This window comes from Macrobrachium rosenbergii, chromosome 56 (assembly GCF_040412425.1).
Source record: "Macrobrachium rosenbergii isolate ZJJX-2024 chromosome 56, ASM4041242v1, whole genome shotgun sequence".
Classification (NCBI taxonomy): domain Eukaryota; kingdom Metazoa; phylum Arthropoda; class Malacostraca; order Decapoda; family Palaemonidae; genus Macrobrachium; species Macrobrachium rosenbergii.
The window spans coordinates 58,464,029-58,487,227 of NC_089796.1; the positions used below are offsets into that span (position 1 = coordinate 58,464,029).

The following is a 23,199-nucleotide window of genomic DNA, read 5'->3' on the forward strand; positions in this document are numbered from 1 at the left end:
AATAGTTACTCCCCCACCCTTTAGGGGGAGAGGGTGAGACGGTGAGTGTTTTGGTTCATCAGTCGTGTCGTAATCTCTTAACTCTTAAACACTGAGCCTTTATTTACAAAAACGTCTCCCGTATGCCGGCGGCGTTCGGGAGTTAGCGCCAAAGCGGAAAACAAGTTTTTTTTCAAAAAATCACAGCACACTTAGTTTTTACGATTAAGAGTTCATTTTTGGCTCCTTTTTTTGTCATTGCCTGAAGTTTAGTATGCAACCATCAGAAATGAAAAAAAAATATCATTATCATATATAAATATTGAAATATATGACAGCGCAAAAAAATTTCTCATATATAATTTTATACAAATCGCGCTGTAAGCAAAACGGTTAAAGCTAACAATTATTTTTTTTTTCTTTGTATTGGACACTAAATTGCGATGATTTTGGTATATAACAAATTGTAAAATGATCAAAGCAACACAGAGAAAATATTATCACAATATGATGCATGAATCCATAACGCGAGGACGTAAAAAAATGTTTTTTTCAAAAATTCACCATAAATCGAAATATTGTGCTAGAGACTTCCCGTTTGTTGAAAAATGAAGCTAACTGATTGAATATTACTAGAGTGTTTTAGCTTACAATTGCAGTTTTCGGCCATTTCGGTCGAGTTAAAGTTGACCGAAGGTCGAATTTTTTCTATTTATCGTAATTTACATGAAAATACTGTATTTCAAAACTGATAAAAGCTACAACCATGAGTTATTTTCTGTTGTATTCTACATGAAATTGCGCACATTTTCATATATAAAAGTTTATGTAACAACTAATATAAAACGGTGCAAACATTACGACAACGTGATTTGAAAGAATTTCTGAGATGTTGGGCCAAGTTACATGTGCGGACGTAAGGAAAATGTTTTTAAAAAATCACCAAAATCGAAATATTGTGCTAGAGACTTCCAATTTATTGCAAAATAAAGGTAAATGATTGAATATTACTAGAATGTAAGAGTTTTAGCTTACAATTGCGTTTTTCGACCATTTTTGGTCGAGTTAAAGTTGACCGAAGGTTGAAATTTTAGCAGTTATCGTGATTTATGTGAAAATATTTCAAAAGTGATAAAGCTACAACCATGAATTATTTTCTGTTGTATTCTACATGAAATTGTGCACATTTTCATATATAAAAATTTATGTAACGACTAATGTAAAACGATGCAAACATTACGACAACGCGTGAAAGAATTTCTGAGATGTTGGCCAAGTTACGTGGCATGAGCGTAAGAAAAAGTTTTTTTTTTTTTTTTTTCAGAAATTCACCATAAATCGAAATATTGTGCTAGAGACTTCCCATTTGTTGCAAAATGAAGGTACATGATTGAATATTACTAGAATGTAAGAGTTTTAGCTTATAATTGCGTTTTTTTACCATTTGGTCGAGTTAAATTTGATCGAAGGTTGAAATTTTGGCAGTTATCGTGATTTATATGAAAATATTTCAAAACTGATAAAAGCTACAACCATGACTTATTTTCTGTTGTATTCTACATGAAATTGCGCACATTTCCATATATAAAACTTTATGTAACGACTAATATAAACGGTGCAAACATTACAACAACGTGAATGAAAAGAATTTCTGGCGGGACGTAAGGGAAAAGTTATTTTCAAAAAATTCATCATAAATCGAAATATTGTGCTAGAGACTTCCAATTTGTTGCAAAATGAAGGTAAATGATTGAATATTACTAGAATGTAAGAGTTTTAGCTTACAATTGCGTTTTTTGACCATTTCGGTCGAGTCAAAGTTGACGAAGGTTGAAATTTTGGCAGTTATCTCGAGATTTATACGAAAATATTTCAAACTGATAAGCTACAACCATGGGTTGTATTTTGTTGTATTTACATGAAATTGTGCACATTTTCATATATAAAACTTTACGTAACGGCTAATATAAAACAGTGCAAAAATTACGACAAAATGATGAAAGAATTTCTGAAATTTTCGGCGAGTTACATACGGACATAAGGAAAAAGTTTTTCAAAAATTCACCATAAATCGAAATATTGTGCTAGAGACTTCAATTTGTTGCAAAATGAAGGTAAATGATTGAATATTACTAGAATGTAAGAGATTTAGCTTACAATTGCGTTTTTCGACCATTTCGGTCGAGTCAAAGTTGACCGAGGTTGAAATTTTTTGTAGTCGGCGTCGACGTGCGTCCACTTGGCACCCAACAGACAATTTTAGTCGACGTATGATACGCCCAGTAGGCGTTTAAGGGTTAAGAGGGAAGGAGGGAGGGATCTCAGTGATGGGGGTAAGTACCTAAAAATTGATTTTATCATAAAAATCGTTATTTTTGAGGTGAAACTTATCCTACATCATTAGCTTACTCCAACCAAATTATCAGATATTAGAAATATCCTTATCGCTGCTAACCTGATGAATATGATCCCATGGCAAGCTCTTGTCAGAGAGGATCTTCATTAGGTGAGGTCCACTACTGCAAGAAGGTGGAATGTGGACCATGAATATAGCTATTGGTTGAGACTGTGCAATGCAGAATGGCAAGTTTGGCCTCTGCGCCTCAGGCCTGCACAGCTGATGGGAGCTAAAACTAAAACTAAACATAATCCCTAAAGAGTTACCACCTACCTACCTGAGTTGCTGTGGCATCTCAACCCAAAAGAACACCACCAATTTTTTCCTGAAAAAGGTGGTTCTAGATCAGCTCAGGGTAGCTTTCTCCAATGAGGAGCAATGGCTCTACGACATAAGTCCAATATTATTTACTCTAAAGAACTTCATTTGTTCCTTCCTAAGAGTAACAAAGCAATTACATCTAAGCACAATCCTGCAGTCAAAACAAAGCAGAGTATGATATTACCAGTACAAGTCCAATACATAAGGTTCCTCACTTACCCAGGATGGGGCCGATAGTGAAAACCTATACCTGTTAGTAACAAAAAGCGAAGACTTGTAGAAATCTTGTAGAAATCTTCCGTGCCCCTGCAACTATAGGTGCTAAAGTGTTTTGACATTGTGCAGTCCTGCATGGTTTGGTTTGCTTCCAGGATTAAGGATTTACCCTTAAATGCCGAGCCTCTATTTACAAAAGTGTCTGCTGTATGCCGGCGGCGTTCGGGAGTTAAACTTGAAGCGGAAAAAATTTTTTTTTCAAAAAATCACAGCATGCTAGTTTTTAAGATTAAGAGTTCATTTTTGGCTCCTTTTTTTGTCATTGCCTGAAGTTTAGTATGCAACCATCAGAAATTAAAAAAATATCATTATCATATATAGGCTAAATATTGGAATATATGACAGCGCAAAAAAAAAATTTCATATATAATTGTATACAAATTGCGCTGTGAGCAAAACGGTTAAAGCTAACGAGTTATTTTTTTTTTTCGTTGTATTGGACACTAAATTGCGATGATTTTGGTATGTAACAAATTGTAAAATGATCAAAGCAACACAAAAAATATTATCACAAAATGATGCATGAATTAAATAACGCCTTGGATTAACAAAAAGTTTTTTTAAATTCACCATAAATCGAAATATTGTGCCAGAGACTTCCCGTTTGTTGCAAAATGAAGGTAATTGATTGAATATTACTAGAATGTAAGTGTTTTAGCTTACAATTGCAGTTTTCGACCATTTTGGTCAAGTTAAAGTTGACCGAAGGTCAAATTTTTTCTATTTATCGTGATTTATACGAAAATATTTCAAAACTGATAAAAGCTATAACCATGAGTTATTTTTTGTTGTATTCTACATGAAATTGCACACATTTTCATGTATAACATTTTATGTAATGCCTAATAGAAAATGGTGCGAAAATTACAACAAGGTGACTAAAGAAATTCTGAGATTTTCAGCTGAGTTACGCGAGGAGGTAAGGAAAAAGTTTTTTTTTCAAAAATTCACCATAAATCGAAATATTGTGCTCGAGACTTCCTGTTTGTTGCAAAATGAAGGTAATTGATTGAATATTACTAGAATGTAAGTGTTTTAGCTTACAATTGCAGTTTTCGACCATTTCGGTCAAGTTAAAGTTGACCAAAGGTAAAATTTTTTCTATTTATTGTGATTTATATGAAAATCTTTCAAAACTGATAAAAGCTACAACCATGAGTTATTTTTTGCTGTATTCTACATGAAATTGCGCACATTTTCATGTATAAAATTTTATGTAATGCCTAATAGAAAATGGTGCGAAAATTACGACAAGGTGACTAAAGACATTCTGAGATTTTCAGCTGAGTTACCGCGCGGAGGTAAGGAAAAAGTTTTTTTCAAAAATTCACCATAAATCGAAATATTGTGCTCGAGACTTCCAATTTGTTGCAAAATGAAGGTAAATGATTGAATATTACTAGAATGTAAGAGTTTTAGCTTACAATTGCATTTTTCGACCATTTCGGTCAAGTCAAAGTTGACCGTAGGTTTAAATTTTGGCAGTTATCGTGATTTATATGAAAATATTTCAAAACTGATAAAAACTACAACCATGAGTTATTTTTGTTGTATTCTACATGAAATTGCGCATTTTCATATATAAAACTTTATGTAACGCCTAATAGAAAACTGTGCAAAAATTACGACAGACTAAAGAATTTCTGAGATTGTAGAGCCTGACGCCGTCTCTTCTAAAACGCGTGTGTGTTCGTGTGTTCGTCGTCCATCGGAGTGGCAAGACGTTTGGCGTCTTCAAAACAGAAACATACACACAGTTTGATACAGAAGATTCGTTGGAACATTATGAGTACGTGATTAGAATGCTTGCATGGCAATGCAAGTAGTGGTGATTGTACATACATCAAGACAACAATGGTTAGGGGAGACAAAACGGAAATATTGTATGGTTGAAATCGCGTTCCTTTAGAGAAAAGAAAACGAGATGCTCTTGTTGTCTTCTCCATATCCGACGGACGACGAACACACGCGTGTTTGGAAGAGACGGCGTCTGGCTCTTACAAGATTTTCAGCAGTTAGCTTTCGGACGTAAAAATTTTTTTCAAAAATTCACCATAAATCGAAATATTGTGCTAGAGACTTCGTTTGTTGCAAAATGAAGGTAAATGATTGAATATTACTAGAATGTAGAGTTTAGCTTACAATTGCATTTTTCGACCATTCTGGTCAGTCAAAGATTGACCGAAGGTTGAAATTTTAGCACTTATCATGATTTATATGAAAATGTCAAAATTGATAAAGCTACAACCATGAGTTATTTTTGTTCTATTCTACATGAAATTGTGCACATTTTCATATACAGTATAAAACTTTATGTAAAGGCTAATAGAAAACAGTGTAAAACTTACAACAAAGTGACTAAAGAATTTCTGAGATTTTCAGCAGAGTTAGCCGATGCTTTCTTTTGGGATAAGAAAGAAATTCCCGCATGTGCAGCTGGGTAATGCTTGTAAACAAAACAACAGCATGATCCGTGAACTCCCAGCATCCCTCAAGGCGCGATTTACAATTTTTCGCAAACGAGGCCTATAAGTATTTTCCGCGAATATTTAAAAAAAAAACTTTTTGTAGTTGACATATTTTACGTCCACTTGGCACCCGACAGACAATTTTTGTCGACGTAAAATACGTCCAGTCGGCGTTTAAGGGTTAATAAAGAAAACCATGGCATCTAAGACCTAAGAACCCAAGGATTCTTGATGGTGCAAAAATAAGTTCTTACACTGCTTCCTTGATGATTAAGATGGTATGTATAAATCACTATAGCACTGACAGGGCATCAAAGAAACTCCTTTTCCAGGAGGCTGGGTCTCTAGAGCTGGGATAGAGAAAACTCTTTTAAGAGCTTTGGTCTTGACATCACCTTCGCATGAAAGGATACATAAAAAGACAGTTCTGCCCAAGTAGACATCCTACTAACTGCCCCAGAAGGTGTGTTCTATGAAAGAGCCTTGAGGCCACTAAGAAGTCTTAAGCCAAAGACTATGTTTCATAAAAATGGCTTGGCAGAATTTCCAGCAATCCAGCTGAAATGCGTGAACAGCTTCGCTTAAGTCAGCATGGATTATAGCCTAGATGTAGGAAACAGAAAATCCTTTGTCATTTCTCAAGAAGTGTAGACCTTTAAATATTGTTAATCTTGTTAATAAATATGGGAGTGCAGACAGGGACTGCCTTTGAACTTGCATAATAATCTATACAGCTCCAGCTGTACTGAATGAGAAATAAATATATTTTTCTTTTTGTCATAGGAAAAAAGTCTCTGGAGCTCAGGAACTAAATGACAGTTCCATAAGGTTAGAAGAAGCATTTCGATATTTCCGTAAGGCTTTCCCCTTCCCCGCCTTACGATTGAGATTACTATGGAGGTAATGTTTAGGAATTCCACTGAAATGTGGAAGGACTGGGAACCAATGCATCCTCTGCCACCAAAGTGCGATTAGAAACATGGTGGAATTCCCAGTAGTCCTCAACCCTAGAGTACCCCTTTCAACAGCGGAAACATAGGGAAGGCATACACGAATAGGTATGTCCAATCCTGAATCCCAACATCAATTGCCCAGGCTTGAGGGCCTGGAACTGGAAAGACAATGATTCAGCTTAGCAGCAAAGAGATCAACGAGGGGTTGACGAACACTCTCCTAATTGCCATGCAACCTATAGGGAAAATCAGACGCAGGCAAACGTGGGAGAGTACCTGTCCCAGATGAATTAATGTGTCCCCCAAACATAAAATCAACCAGGAAACAACTGAGGCATATATACAATATTCCTCTCCACTGTCCAGAGGCTAAAGTTCTGATGATGGCTCCCAAGGTTTTGAATTTATGGCCCCTGCCTTCTAGTATAAGCTGGAGAAGGCACAGAGACAGAAATTACTTAAAACACCTTCTGGCTAGCCAACAACTCCTCGCAGTAAATAAGACTCGTTTCTGCTGGTGACAACACCTTGACGTGACTGGTTCCAAATAACCACAACCCCCTCCTTGTCTGAGGCAACTGCACACAGTGAGAGATCTGGGTTCAGGGACTCTAGGGACTTCATTGCGAGAAGCAATACTAAGGACAATGACCAGTGAAGGAAAAGGACCTGTTCTTGTCTCTCAACTCAAGGTCTGGCCAAGTCTCTCTATATGCCACTGCAACTGAAGTGGTAACATCCAAAGTCAAGGACTGTACTCGGAACTGTCTTCTCCACAGAAGACAAGTGGCTTAGGCGAAACAACCAGCATTAGGGGACATGAACCCTAAGGAGGAGAATTTTCTCATGAGATTGTGTCGGAAAACCTTGAACAGAACAGAATCAATCCCCATGCCAAAGTAGGTCACTCTTTGAGTAGGTTAGAGAGATTACCTCAGACCTTTTAGTAAGCATAGGTCCTTGCAAAGCCCAATACAGGATCTCTTGCCCTCATGCAAACTCCTTGGACTTCACAAAGATAACCCACTGTCCAGATACAGAAGTAACTTTACTCCTAATAAGAAAACATATAGGGTGTTTCGAAATTAGAGCCCCCCCTCCCCAGAACAAATGGAAAGTTATGAAGTTTTCTGCTATAGCCTATCTCCAAGTACATTATTTTAAGTTTCTATTAAGCTATTTTTCATTTTACATTTCTTGTATTTTCAGACTGAGTGACGGAGTTAGATACAGCCACGGCTAACGACTCGGAGGAAATCAGATGGATTGACCGAATCCAGGCTATAACCTTTAGAGGCCAGGGATGCTGGCGCATCCTTCATTTCACGTTCCTGGATAGCTAAATACATTAAAAGAGATGAATCCTTTGTTAAAAGAAACTGGAACAAAAATCCATATGACTCATTGCAAAAGAGTGAGAATCTTGGAAAGCCCGGTCCTTTCTCAGGAGTCAAAAGACATTATAGCTGAGGCAGTGGGTAGACCAAGAAAGTCTTTACGTAAATTAGTGCTTGAACTAGAAACAAAAAGGGGAAAGAAGAGAAGTTATAGTGCTGTATATTGTGAGTTGAAAAAAATCTGGTATCAAGCCATTTCGCGTTATCAGCAAGCCCAACATCACTCAGCAACAGAGAGACCATGCATGGTTTTGTGGTTCATTTCTTAAAGATTGGGATGAAGCTGACTTTCTCCATGTTGCCGCATCAGATGAATTCTTCATTTACACAGTCTGGAAGCCAAATCATAAAAATGACATCATTTGGGCTCCAAAGTTGGATGATACCAACAATGACATGCGCTATCGCCAAGTTGTGAAATTTCCTGAATGTTTGGGAATTTTTCTCTGTTTCACAGCCAAACAGTTAATGTGGATCATCAAAGAAAAAGGACAGTCATGGGATGGTGAATATTTCAGAGAAACTGTGCTTACTGGTGGAGTATTTCCTTTCCTCAAAGATCCTGAAAATGAGTTATATGTTGAAAAAGTCACATTTTTGCATGATAAGGCACCATGTTTCAAGGCTCTTCAGACACAGGAGCTGTTTCGAAACAGTGGTATCGATTTCTTCTCGTCAAGTGAATTTCCAGGTAGCTCCCCTGACCTAGCGTGCACAGTGAACTATGATGGTATACTAAGCCTCGACAACCTGCGAAGAGAGGTGACCGAAGTGCTCAGGGAAATGGGTTGAGTCTCAGCTTTTTGATTTGCTGAAATCATACCCCTCAAGAATGCAGGCTGTGGTACAGGCAGATAGAGCCACACAAAATATTAAATACTCAGAGAGAAACTTAAATAAATACCTGTTCTGAATTATTTTTGTTTTTGTCCATATCTTTTAGTTTATGCTGTAGAGAGGGGGGGGGGCTCTAATTTTGAAACACTCTGTACATGAAGGGGATAGCACCCCAGCAACCAGCAAATACTTAGGCAAGGGACTGAGCCTGAAACCAAGAGCTCGACATTGATATGTCTTTCCCCCAAAGACAAAGAGTAGGCACTTCCAGAAAGTTGGTGAATGGGGACACGAGAATATGCATCGTTCATGTATCCCGTAAACATTCATGTCCTTTCTCCATGGAGGTTAAATCAGCAACAGTACCACTAAATTAAGCTTCTTATCAAATCTAGCTTTGACACTGGCGATCGTACAGTAAACCCCCTGTATTCGCTGTCTCACTATTCGCAGACTCACATATTCGCGGATTTCTCTGTGGAACGTATCTACCCATTATTCACTGAAAATTCACCTATTCGCGGTATTTTTCACTGAGAAATATTCACTAATTACTGTATTTTCATGACTAAATGCACTTTTTGTGATAAAACTTTTAAAACACTCAGGTATAAGCATTTATAGAGGTTTTTCTTTGTGTTTAAACTATCAAAATAGGCAGTTCTTAGTGTTGTTAGAAAGGGTTTTAAGTATTTGCGGATTTAGATATTTGCGGGGTGGGTGCGGTATTAGGATCGGAAGCAAGGGAGCCAGGCACAGGAGTAGAAGGAAGTTTAGTAGGAGGGCCATTATTAGGAGAGAAAGTAGGAATAGGTGACAAAGGGAGAGGAATAGGGCTAACCTCTAAGTTAGGCCTAGATGTAGCCTTTAAGCTAAGAGAGCGCTTCTCGTCTCTAGGAGCCGCTTTCCTTTTCCTATCTCTCTCTAACCTGTCTAAATGAGAGCTCAAAACTTTCCATTGATTGCTATCCCACATTGCACACTCAACACAAGTATTATCAATACTGCAATCTTGCCCCCTACATTTAGGGCAGATCGTATGAGAACTGTAGCAGGCTTTAATTAACCTAGCCTTACAACCTATGCTGCTACAATAGCAGACACTAAAACCACTAGAACCTGACATATTCTGACTAATTTATTGAAGTGGTCCAAATCCTTACAAAGGACTGGCTATAGTCTGTGCTAACCAAAACAAAATAATTGTACTTCACCAATAATATGAAATAACAACTGCAAAATCCCACAAAAGCTGCTACAAATGGCCCGACGTTTACACCACAGGTGGCAGAAATGAACTGTTAATGTCTGCCAGGTTGTTCCAGTGTTCCCTGATAGTGGGCGGGGTCTGTCAACTACACTAAACAATCAAAGCGCTACCGTGATTTTTTAAATAAAAGCTGCCACGTGAGCTAGAAACTATAGCTATGTAATTACTTGGTAAGTTACTTATATGAAAAGCCTGATTCATCAAGATTACAGATCCACAAAGGATCTAGTCAAGTATTTGATGCTTTAATCTCCATATTAAAAAAAAGCTAATATTTTTATAGGCCTTTTTCAAGAAGGTTCCACCACTCATTTCTGATTTCCATGTAATAAACTGATGGTGATAATTTCCTCTCCCCACCAGTCTTAAACTATTTTTGCAACATGCTTTGTCCAGATATCATATCAAATTTTTATTCTGTATAAGACCTGCTACATATCTTTTTAGTTAGTTTACAAGAACTTGCTTGAATAAGTTTTCAGTAATTTGATTCCATACTTCTAAATCATGATTTTAGGGCTCATGTGGCATCTGATACAGTGAAAGCTTTAAGTGACCAACCTAGTCTCTTAATAAATAATGAAAGAATTTAATAAAGGAAAACAAGTTATTTCATACACTTGTGTATAGGTAAGCACTCTCTCTGTCTCTCTCTCTCTCTCTCTGTATTCGATAATCCTCGACTTGTGATACATGATGAGAGGCTCTAACTGACAATCCTAGGTTGGTGATAAGTGAGAGGATTTTAATCATGTTTCTCATAACTTGAACACAATACCTGCATGAGAGAGAGAGAGAGAGAGAGAGAGAGAGAGAGAGAGAGAGAGAGAGAGAGAGAGAGAGAGAGAGAGAGAATACAAGGCACATTTAAAAAAAGATTCAATTAATCTGTTTTGGACTTTTCTTTCTTAAACTGTTACTGTACTCTTACTTTGGTAATATCTGCTGTTTGTTGTAAGATTACTTATTTTTTCATATTTTAGAAATAAAAGGTGCTGTTTGCAGTTTTCCACCACCTAAAAGGTGTTCAGGCAGATGCCAGCCAGGTTTCCCCGAGCCTCCAACACAGATCCCACATTGCAGCAGTAAGAAGAATGCCAAGACACTAACCACTATACTATCAGCCAGCTGGTATGACATTTTAGGTGCAGAATGTCACACATTCTTCAAGATACAGTAATTTCCAAAAGTACTTGTTTATACACAAGTACTTTTGGCTCCAGCTTGAAACAACCACTGAAGCTTACTAACAAGAACATTAATTGGTTGTAAGCAGGTAAGGGGGCATTTGGTAGAGGACTCTTAGTCGTTTATCTAAAAAAAAAAATAGTTATCGTAAAAATGTACTATTTGTTCCTATGAGACTGAAAACCATCACCATTCATACAAGAGATTTACTCCTTGGGTGGGAGGATTGTCTCATGGAACTGACTGGCAGTGTTCCTATTGCCACCTGGAGAAGTAAATTTCCTGGTCATAAAGAACAGGAGAAAGAATGATTTCTGTAACCTTTTAATCTGATGACGAGGCTGATAGGGTCCTGTACTGTGAAAAGATTCTGTGAAGTGACTCAAGAAACAGTCAGCAAGACCATGTCCTCCTTGTCTTGTTCATGAAGTCCAAGTCAACAGGCAGCAATACTAATGAAATTAAGACCCAGCTAACATGAACTGTTAGGCTTCTTTCGCACTATGTGTTTTTAATCCGCTACCGCAAGCGGTGTGGATCCGCCTTTATCAGTCGACTAATAAATTATATGAAGCCTTTCACACTAGAGCGGAGCAGATTTTTCGCCGGAGTGGCAGCGAGCGGTGCTCCACTGGCCTTGCGCAGATCCATTTTGTCGGCGGTGACAATTGGCTACCCTTTCAATACGAGTCTTCACACCACGTGATTTTTTCCCGCCTCTTGTGCGGCAAGCAGTAGTAGACCGTGCAGTGCTTCTCGTGGACTTGAATAATAAACACACAGATATGGAACAAAATATTGATATTGAACTACTTATTTCATTAGTAGAAATGAAACCAGTATTATGGGACAAAAGCCTAGAAGAATACAAATGCCGGAGTTCTGTTACATCGGCTTGGAAAGAAGTTTGCTGTGGATTAAGGGAGGATTTTGAGAGTCTGGATGATAAAGAAATGAATGAATTTGGTAAGTGTATTTACTTTTCAATTTACAAACATTTTTAGTATATTAATTGTGGCAAACCAGTTTTTGCAAAGATATTTAGGAAATTGTACGATTAATACACAAATCTAGTAATACTGTAAAGACATTCATTGCTAAAATTAATTTAATTTCTCACATTCATATTTTAGAATACTGTCAACTCAAAGCTCCCTCTTCACTCATGAAAAAATCAGCAAACGCATTTCTGATATCATTTACTGCTGATCCAGCCCGTACATTTGTAGGATATTCAAGTTCATCCAATCCAGTTATTGTTAATATATTAATATATTAAATCACGTTCTCTTACAAAATTGTGAAGCACACAGCATGCCTTAACAACATTTATAGCAAGATGGAGAGAGATATTGAGAGGGCGATGGAATATTCTCCATTTGTTACTTAAAATTCCAAAAGCACACCCAACATATCTTCTCCCTCTACTTAAGCAGTAATTGAAGATTCTCTTTTTCACACTTAACTGTTTTCCTCCATACAGGAGCATTAGGTTTGCATGCAGACCAAACGCTTCATCACCTAAAAGAACATGAGGAACATATAGTTCATGAGAACCGGGAAGTGGTTTTGGATGGGGCAAAGGAAAAAGATTTTGATCTATACATTTCCAAAAAGATGTATTTTTGAAAATGGTTGAATCACAATATTTCCCATATGGCAACCGCAGTATCGGCGGTTTTCGTCCGCTATACCTGTGGTGTGGAGACCGCCTCATGTGCGAAAAAAAAAAAACAGTGTGAAAGAAGCCTTACTTGTCTCAAAGAGAAGAAAGGTGAAGCGTGCAGTGCCAGTCACCCATCCTGTTATCCTTTGTACCCTATGCAGGAAACTTCTCTGTCCAGATGGAACCTGGATAGCAACACAATGTATTGAGAAACCACCATTGGTCCTAACATAAGATTTCAAAGAACTTGTGGGTGACATTTCTAAAGTAGCTGGTGAAGGTGGTCTGTCAATGCCAAACTCCAGTTTGTCCTGAATGACCATGAAGGGGTACAGCCCCTGACTTCATGAGTTCTCACCTAGACTATAGGTTTGTTCCCCCTTGCCTGATGATCAGTGCATACACCTATTTGATTCTCTCATGAAGCCAAAAATAGTGAGTGTTCTTGGCTACCTAATTCTTGTGCCCACTGGCACTAACATCCAAGTGCTGACACTTAGGTCTTTAGTGTCAGGTTTTATTCAGGCATTACAACATGGATTATATAGGACACAAACATTTCTCTTCAAGGGTACCACCAATGAATTCTTGGTTAAAGGGCACTGAGAAATAAAAATTTCTTGTCAGAGGCTGACATATTCTGAGTTTTTGTAATAAACTCAAGAACAAATGAGAATGAAAGACCACAACCCTCTGAAAAACAGACTTCATGAAAAAGGCCCTGTGAATCATGCCAATGCTTGGCCAAAGCTAGGACTAGCAAAAAATAGTCTTGAAAGTAACATCTCTCTAAAAAGTGTCCCTCATGGGCCCCAAACAGTGCCTGAGGAAGACTGGAGAATATGAGGCCTGTCACACTCTGAAGGCCTGAGATTGCAGGGTGAGCAAGGGTGCTCAAAGCTCTTTATGAGCACTGATGATTAAAATGAATATGAGAAAGCCAACCCTTTAGCTGGATGACATGGATCACAGTGGAGCAATTGTATTTCACTGCAGGGATTGTGAAGAGCTAGTATCACAAAAGGTGGACAAGTAAATCTAATATCAGTTGAAGACTGCTCCAGTTGGAGAAATTCTCTCACAATACCCATGACAAAAGATAGTCCATGGTCCACTTCCTCTGGTACATGGATTCTGAGGTCTATTTGATATTACAGAAACATCTATATACTGCAGTGAGAAAATCTTATCTCTTGCAAGGGCTGCTGTATGGCCCCCAGCTGTGAAGGCACTGTGACTTAATGGACTGTTGTGATAGGTGCAGCTGATGCAGAAGAGTAGGCCATACGGGTTCCCTCTTGGTGCCTCAACCTCAAGAGTCAACAAATCAAGGCATTATGGCCAATGAAAAGCATTCAGGATCATCATTGTTCCAGGAGTACTCAACACTCGGTTGATCATTTGATGGGTTATATTGAAAGGGGAAAAGACATACAATCGAGGTGGTCCCAAGAGTGCTGAAAAGTGTTACCTAATGCAGCTCAGAGGTTGGAATGGGGGAGTAGCACACTAGGACATTTCTGTTTGGCTATGGTGCAAACATATCAATCAACTATGATTCCCAAGGTCCAAACAGTCTTTCCACCTCACACAGGTGTTAAGGACCACTATGTCCCTAGTGACTGAGCTGGTCTGTAATGATATTCCTCCTTTGTGGAAGGGACCTGACTCATAGATCAATGGTATTTCAAACTGCCCGCAGGGAAAGGTAGATCATTTCCCCAATTTGTTGATAAATGCATTTACAATTATGTTGTTGCTCATCAACACTACCGAGTGGCTTATCCACCATTTTTCTGTTTGCATTTCCAGATAGTTAATTTGCAGATGAGTCATTTGTTGTCCACACATCTATAGATACAGTACTTGGTATTCCAGGTTTGTACCACACTTCTTCTTTGGTTTGTCTGAAAAGAAGCGCATCTACAGAGGCAAAGAGTTCCACTTGACTCCATGAGAAGGTTCCTGTTGTCTATGCACCAGTTGAGGTTGTTCTTCACTTCCTGGGTGGTGGCACAGTGAGAGAAAGATCATCAAGCTGAGACCATGGCAGTCAGCATAACAGTCTAATCTCTGAAGTGTCCCCAAGAATGAGCTCTACTGGCAATACTGGGTTCAAGGAATGCATTGTGGATGCTTCCCTGAAATTACTACTCTTATGAACGAGCTTAATGACCTCCCAAAGTGCTGTTCAACTCAGTTGAAGAGGGTCTAAAGGACCAGAACCCACAGGTCCTAACTGATCTGCTAAGGCACAAGTGGTATCCTCTCCCAAAAGAGAGGTTGATATACCAGTCTGCTTCGGTAAGCACTCTCGAGATTGTGGACATGAAGAATGGGACTTGATGGCAATAATCACCAAACCATAAGCCTTTCATGACTTGTAAATGGAATAAGCACAATCCAAACCATGGTCTATCTTGCTGTACAACCTCCTCTGAGTAGACGAATCTGAACTAGTAGAGGCCATAGGTGTCATGTACACAAACACATCGGGAGTTCAGGACAAACCATGAATACTGTGAGGGCTCACATGATTATACGCGTGCAGCTGCCATATTACCCAACTGTATTATATAGTGGCGAAATGCTTCACATGAATCTTTTTTCTGCAAATGAATAATCCAGAAATCATATATAATCCTTGAAAGAAGTATGAGCAGAGAGTCCAAGGCAGTACTAATGTCTCTGAAGGAATAGGGAGACACTAGGTTGTGAGCACACTCAGAAAACCCTGTGTGAAGTCTACCTTTGGCAGCCACCAACCCTTAAAGTGGGAAGGCTCTAACTCTAAGCCTAATGAGAATTCTTGTGAGACTGGTTCTGAGACTCCTCCTTCCTATGGGAGGAAGAAGAGAGCATAAGAAGATCAAGAGGAAGAGGAGAAAGAAGAAAACCGAATTTCTTAATTTTACTGTGCCCACGAGTCTTACTCTCATCAGCTACAGCAAAATGACAGGTTGAGGCAGCTACAGTCATTGTTGTTAGACCATGGGTTTTGTTCAGTATCATAGAGGTATCTCCCACAGTTTAGATATTGCTGCAGGAGGCTTAATCAAGTCAGACTCCTTAGCTAAAAGGCAACAGCAGCAGCAATGAGAAAAGGGGACTTCTCACCCAAGGCAAAGTAGCCCAGGGAAGTGGCAAACACTGGGTCTCCAGGAATACCAAGGGATAGCCACATCTTCTCTAGATGCTTCAATGATGCAGACATACCAGGAGCAGCTGATGAAGCTGGGTTAGGTGGTGACAAACCATGAGCACACACCAGTCTCACTTGGAGGGAAATGATGTTTTCATAATAAAACTAATATTGTAATACTTACCTGAACACCTGAATTAGCCCTGGTCACTTAACAGCCCGAACCATATCCCCATAATTTTACCCACAAAGTGGGTAATTAACTGTCACCGTTACCAACACTACAGGAAAAAATGTTGTCAAATGAGTTACCTGAGGTACCGTTGATAACACTGCTGCAAATACCAGCCGACAGAGGCCAATATCCCCAACTAAGTCACTCACTATCAAAATTTGAAATGGGGAGGAGGATGGGAGTCACTCAGGTATTCAGGTATTACAATATTAGTTTTATTATGAAAATTTCATATTACAATACACTCCCTGAACACCTGAATTAGCCCGATTAACAATATTTTAATGGCGGTGGGATCAATCTAATTCAGCCCAACCTGTCAACAGAGAATAAGCAGGTAACTCATTATCAACCTACTATGTGTAAATGTAACTCATTATCAACCTACTATGTGTAAATGTATGTCACCATATCAGCCAATGCTTTTGGTGAAGAGACATGCTGGAGGGAGACACATCTAGGTTGCGGCACACCACCATTGTACAATTGCAGGGATGGTAGCTCACTGATCTGCTCTGCATACGATACCTGTTTAGTCATACACTCACCATATCAGTCAGTGCTTTCAGTGAAGAGACATGCTGGAGAGTACTTTGATCGTCAGTCAGGTCAGTACTGTCTTGGTCCGTCGACCTCCCATGTGGCTCTTCAGAACTCTCATGTATGGAGGAGTACGATGAACCTCCCATGTGGCTATTCAGAGCCTCCCATGTATGGAGGAGTACGATGAACCTCCCATGTGGCTATTCAGAGCCTCTCAAGTATTGAGGGGAATGAAGTAGTGTGCTGGGCCGCTGATCCTCCGGATAAGGCTGGACGATCGACGAGCAAAGAAGTATCTCAGTGCCGGCAGAAGAGCCCAGCCTACTAGAGAACCCCTTGGACTCGTGAAATCATCAAGACTAAGATACTTAACAACATACTAAACCTAAGTTCATGTGATTATACTATTACACTGCCTAAGATTCTAAAGAATAATAAAGGAATTCTCTATCTGGTTAACCTAAGAACCTCTTCACTAAGAGAATACCACCTCAGCTAAATGAAAGCACCCTAGATAATAGAGTTAGCCGCTACACATGGACTAAGAGAATAACCCTCTGACAAGGCGAATTGAATGTCTCTTAAGTAAAAGGAAGCAAACATTGAGACGAACTTCCAACTAGCCGCCTCCAGAATAGAAGACGCTGAACAATTCCTTAGAAAGGAAGATTAAGTGGCCATACAGTACTCCGAATACTGTGCGCTCGGGGTAATACAGAGCTTGAAGACGACAAAGAAGAACTCTGAGAAGCCTAGGAAATCATCTCCCTCAGCACGTAACTAACCGCATTCTTTGACAGCGGATGGGAAGGATTCTGCGGAGAGATGAGAAGTGTATGCGGACAGAGTTTCTCAACCTTTGATAAATAGACTTTTAATGCTCACATCAGACATAAGGACATCTCCGCTGGATTGCCGGTAACGAACTCAACGAACTCTTGCCGATAAAGAGCCCTAAACGAATGAGGCAGAGGGTTAACCTCTGACTCCAACTTCGCCACGAATTCCGGAAGAAGAGACAAATATATATCATTTCCCACCTAGGAAACCAGCCTAGAAGCTGCCTGAAGCTCGCCCACCTTTCTAGCTGTAGTTAAAGCCTAAGAAAAAACATCTTAATCAGTTGTCTTAACGTCAGAACTTCCGACCAATCCCACGGATGAGCCCGAGTCGGCAAGACAGGACATTTAATCTTAAAGGAACGTAATAAATCATGGATGATCTTACTACTAGAAATTTTTGGGAAGATGGAAACCACATGTACAGTACTGCTAAGTGTTGAGCGGTAGCCAGCAATCACCGAATACGAAAGAATCTTGACTTTCCAAAGGAATAAAAGGAAATCAGCTATTTTGGCTATGGAAGGTCTAGAGACGGAATGACCTTCCTTACGACACCAACCTCTATACATTGTCCAGCTGACCTGGAAAAGCTTATGGGTTGACTTTCTCAAGCTGAAAGAAAGCTGTCTAGACACAGCTTTAGAGAGTCTGGTGTGTCTAGCTGCTAGCTCGGCAGTTGCCTTGCAACTAATTTCAGCAAGCGAGGGTTTGGATGATAATGGTGAAAAAGTGGTTGTCTGAGAAGATCTTCCGCATAGGAAGGAACATTGGAACTTTCGTAAGGAGCTTAGGAGTTCCAGAAACCAAGGGCATAGGGCCAGCAAGGAGTTATTAGAGCCACGGACATCTTGACACACTCCTGCAATTTCCTGATTACCTGATGAATGAGACCTAATGGTGGAAAGCATACACCTGCATGTGATTCCAGTTCTGAAACGTCGCAATGGTGCCTATCAACATGGGGTCCAACACTGGTGAGAAATAAACCAGAAGACGATGGTTTAATCGCATTGCGAAAAAGTCTACAGATACTGGCCACTTCCATAGAACCTGACATATCACTTCCTGAGTCAAAGTCCACTCTCCCCCCAATACCTGATGAGAGCGACTTAACAAGCTGGCCAGTACATTGAGACTCCCTGATACAAGTTGGGGAAGACGAGACACTTTGCATTCTTTGCACTTCTCAGGACTCTATGTGTTATAGTATTGGGTTCTGTTAATCTTGATCGCCCTGAGTTCTTCAGATACGACACGGAGTTACGTTGTTGCAAAACATAGCCACTACAGTACTCTGTTGTGCACTAGGACTTAAAAAAAAAAAAACACCTGATGAACATCGGGAAGAGGGGAGTTGATAGACCTTCTGGGTGCCAGATGCACTTCTTCTGAACACCACAGAAGATCCGACAGGCAAGAATCGCTCCAGACTATAACTGTGTTCTTGTTGTGGAAGTCCCAGCGATTTCTGAGACATACCTGAAGAGAAACGCATCTGGAGATGAGACCCTGGAATTAAAAGAGAAAGAGAAGACATTCTCCTTAAGAGGCTTCTCCAAACTGGTACCAGCTGTTTCCTGTTGGACAGGAACACCTCTACTTCCTGAAGGACTGACTGGATCCTCTCCAGGGTTGGAAAAAAAACCTCAAAGGAAGAGAGAGAATCCTCATCCCTGAAAAGTTATGGACTGTGTTGGGACCAGGCAACTCTTGGCAAAGATTAGACAAATTCCTAGTATCTTGCATAGATTCAATAAGAAGTCCCTCACCCTTACTGGCTCCTCTAAAGAGGAGGTAAGGATCAGCCAAGGGCTAGATACCCCAACATTCTGTACCCTTGACGGTGCATAATTGCCGACACCGGAGACATGAGTTAGAAGCAACAAAGTTCGTCATACTGGCCACATCACCTGAACCCTGAGCAGCCACATGAATCATAGCCTCCAGTGACGCTACTGCTGACGACGACGACACGAAATTGACCATGGAAGAGACAACCTCCTCTCTAAAAAGACTGTTGCAGAGCACAACAGGGCGCCCTCAACAGAACCCTCTTATGTATGTCTAGATAGTGAGGAGGAAGACGATTTAAAAAGAAGTCCCTCCTCTTCTTGCCAAAGAACGTTGTACAGCCAGCCGAAATGTTAGCCTGGTATGTCAACCCCATTGAAACCGAAGTGATGAGGTTGTCAAACAGTACAGGATCGGAGGGAGTACAGCAAACCCCCCGTATTCGCGTTCTCATGATTCGTGGGTTTCTCTGTAGAACATATCTAGCCATTATTCGCGGAAAATTCACCCATTCGCGGTATTTTTCACCGAGAAATATTCACTAATTACTGTATTTTCATATAATTTTCATGAATAAATGCACTTTTTGTGATAAAACTATTAAAATACTCAGTTTTATGCATTTTTACAGGGTTTTTCTGTGTTTAAACTATCAAAATGGGCAGTTCTAAGTGTTTTTAGAGGGGTTTTAAGTATTCGCGGATTTTAGCTATTTGCGGGGGTGTGTGGGACGCATCCCCGGCGAATACGGGGGGTTCACTTTATCCAACTTGTTTGAGAAACCCCATCAACCCAGACAACATCCACATCGATAGGGACAAGGCCTCAGACTGGCTCGAAAATTGTCCTCCAAAATACAAGCCTCACGAGATGTAACCGCTACCAAATGATTCGACGAAGGAACCTGAGAGGGAAGAGCCTCAACAGATTCGTTGAGAGGAACTCTGACACTGGCAGAAGGGTTACCTGGTACCCTATAGAACCCCTTCCAATTACGAAGCAAGGATGAATCCTGTCTACCCGTCCCGATAAGAGAAGCTAATCTAAAGTCCACCTCCCTCAACACCTGCCTGACTCTGCCAAACCAGACTGGTTTACTTGATGTTTGAGAGACTACTGGTTTAGTTGCATACAATGATTCAAACATTGCTTGGTTTGGTTGTGTAGGTTCCTCAGGAGCCTGGACTGCGAATGAGAGAATGGAGAATGGATAAAGTCCACCATCTGCTTATACTCGCTTTCATCCGCTGGAGAAAAACACCTATATCTGGTACTGGCTCCTCTTCTTCAAAAGAGCATTCTCTGTCAGACTGGTCCGACCGAACCAGGACAAGAAAAGAGACAGACTGACCACCCACAAGAGCTGCACCCAATAACCTGGAACTTGCTACACCAGGATGTGCGGGACCAACACCTGACATACCTGACCCCACCATGCCTGAGCCAACCGTAACCCGGTTGCGCAAACCCTGTACCAACTAAAGCCGATGACAAAACTCGAGTCAGACGCACTCAACTGCGGAAACCGCGCACCACCCAGCGACTATGACGTAACACCTGGGCCGACCACACCTGGGTGACAAAAGCCCACCCCTGTGAGCAGAGAGGCCACAACACCCAATCCACCCAACGCCAGATGAACCAATGCCGCACCAGTACGGGTATCCGGAGCTGAAGTCATACTGATTAAGGGAGAGGGAGGAAGAACTCTCTGATGACCCGGACCAAAGCCGAACCCACATTGAACACCTTAGAGGGAGGAACAGAAATCGCTGCAGGAAAAGTTGAGAAAGAAGTAGAAGACGGAGAGAAAAGAAAGCAGCCACACTCAGAATAACCACTAGAGCACCTACCGCCGACGCTGGACAGGTGGCGAACATACCAACTGATCCAGTATTCACAGGTGCTTCTCAGGACAAGCTACGAGCTGAGGAACCAATGGGGACCGAAGAAGGAAAATTACCAGCTACTCTAGTCAAAAGGAGAGGCTGAGGACACCATCGGTACTGATACATTCAAAGGTGACACAGACAAAATGCCAAATGCCATAGCATTCGCAAGAACCTCGGTGGACGCATTACATTTTAAACCCAGTAAAGGATGAAAATACGGAGTTGCGGAAGACTTCGCAACTGCCTGTGAAGCATCTAAACCAGAAGCCTGAAAAAACTATAGGACCTGTATAAGGTGCTAAAGAAGACAGCCCCGCCAAAGGTACACCTTACCTCAACCCCAAAGAGAGAGGGAGCCGCTGAAAACTTCAACATTACAGGATTGAACCAATGAAAATTCTTTGCTCTGCTGACTTAATGGCAAAGAAAACAAGATGAGCGAGAGAAGACTGTGAAGAGTGACCCGATAAAGAAGATTGTGTAAAGACATTGGAAGAAGGCTTACAGCAGGGGTTTTCAACCTTTTTCTCCCTACGCACCCTTTTGGGTATTTTTAATGTCAATAATGTACCCTTCACTTTGTATAAAGTAGAAAAACAAAACAACGCTAGACAAAAATATTCCATTGTGTATATTTGCAAGTACTGTACTGAAGGAAAGTAAGTACACAACTCTCCTGACATAACCACAATATTTGTAAACACAAAGAATTCCATAAAAAAATAAAGAAAATTTTTTTATAATTATTTACCTGTGGCTAAGCAGTCAATGTATGGCGTGGCCCCTAACCCTAACAACCATGGGGAGAGCATACCCCTAACTGACCCTTGGCGTACCCCTGGGGTACTGCATACCCAGGTTGAAACCCTGGCTTAGAGGAAATCGGGGGAAAAAGGAAAACTCAGAAGCAGCAGAAGAGGCCATAGTTTTTTAGAGAAAGAAAACTAGACCGACTCTGTTCCCCCTTGATAATCTTGACAGACATCGCTAGCAAACTCAGGAAAATTCTTCAAGACATGATCTTGAATATTGGAAAACCCAAAACTGAAAACATTGCCTAACTAGTAATCTATAACCCTGTGACAAACCCAACAATTCTGCATTATACTGAGCCAAATTGAAAACCCTATCACCAGAATTACCACCACTGCAAAATGAAACAAACCGAAGGAAAAGGAACCTTCGAGGACGAAGGCGCATTCTCCAAACACTACAGAACCTGACCTGAAACCACATCCGAACGACAAACCACAGACTTAGAAACCTTCTGTTGTAAAGAACTCGAAATAGGAAATAAAACCGAAAATGGATCCAAAATGAAGTCGTCACACTAGAAACCCCAACCGAACCCGAACCCAAAGACTGCACCTTCCACTTCTCTTCTTGAAAACTTCCTAACCTATTTTCCCTACTCGTCTGTGTCTTACCTAACTCTAAATCAACCTCAGAACTTACACCTTGAGTGGGAAGGGGGGAATCTGCTGCCAACACTGCCTGCTCTGTGCCGAGGGGGCAGGCAGAACCTACCTTCGAGGCTTGCGGCTCTCCGTGATCCCTGGCACCCGTTAGGGCTGGTTCAGGAACAGGCAGGGGGGGCTGAAAAAGAACGATTAGAATCAACTATGCTACTACTATCACCATCTCTATTCTCTGTTAACTTACTCATCAGGCTAGAAACTACTCTTCGAGGCAAAGGATTTCCTGTTTCAAATAACCCTCCATTTGATCTACTGAGCAAGACCTATACTCATCACATCTCTGACTGATACTACACTGAACCTTCATACACAAAATACAAACAGAATGTCAATTGTGTTTGAGGGTACTCATCCTACGCTTGCAATACATGCAGGACCGATGAGCGGCAGCACCTCCAGCAGTAGAAGGCTCAGTCGTCGGAGATGTATATTGTCTGACTCATCCAATTGAGTCCAAAGTACTGATCCAAAGTTAAAACTGGGAGAGAAGTTCCAAATCCAGTCAATAAAGTATAAATCCAGG

General features: G+C 40.4%; 2 protein-coding genes across 7 annotated transcripts in view; both read right to left on the reverse strand.

Annotated features, from left to right (window-relative positions):
- The window catches only part of LOC136836273 (uncharacterized), a 130,018-nt gene that overhangs the window by 84,757 nt on the left and 22,062 nt on the right, over nt 1–23,199 (reverse strand). The gene's annotated exons all lie outside the window — the stretch shown is intronic.
- LOC136836272 (zinc finger protein 37-like) overlaps nt 1–23,199 on the reverse strand; it is a 92,752-nt gene that overhangs the window by 47,172 nt on the left and 22,381 nt on the right. Inside the window, exon 3 of one of the 6 annotated variants that reach the window (XM_067100304.1) lies at nt 2,655–2,702. The exons of the other annotated variants lie outside the window; for them this stretch is intronic. Coding sequence (XP_066956405.1) covers nt 2,655–2,702 — 48 coding nt within the window. The remainder of the gene's footprint in view (nt 1–2,654; nt 2,703–23,199) is intronic. 6 annotated transcript variants of the gene reach the window in all.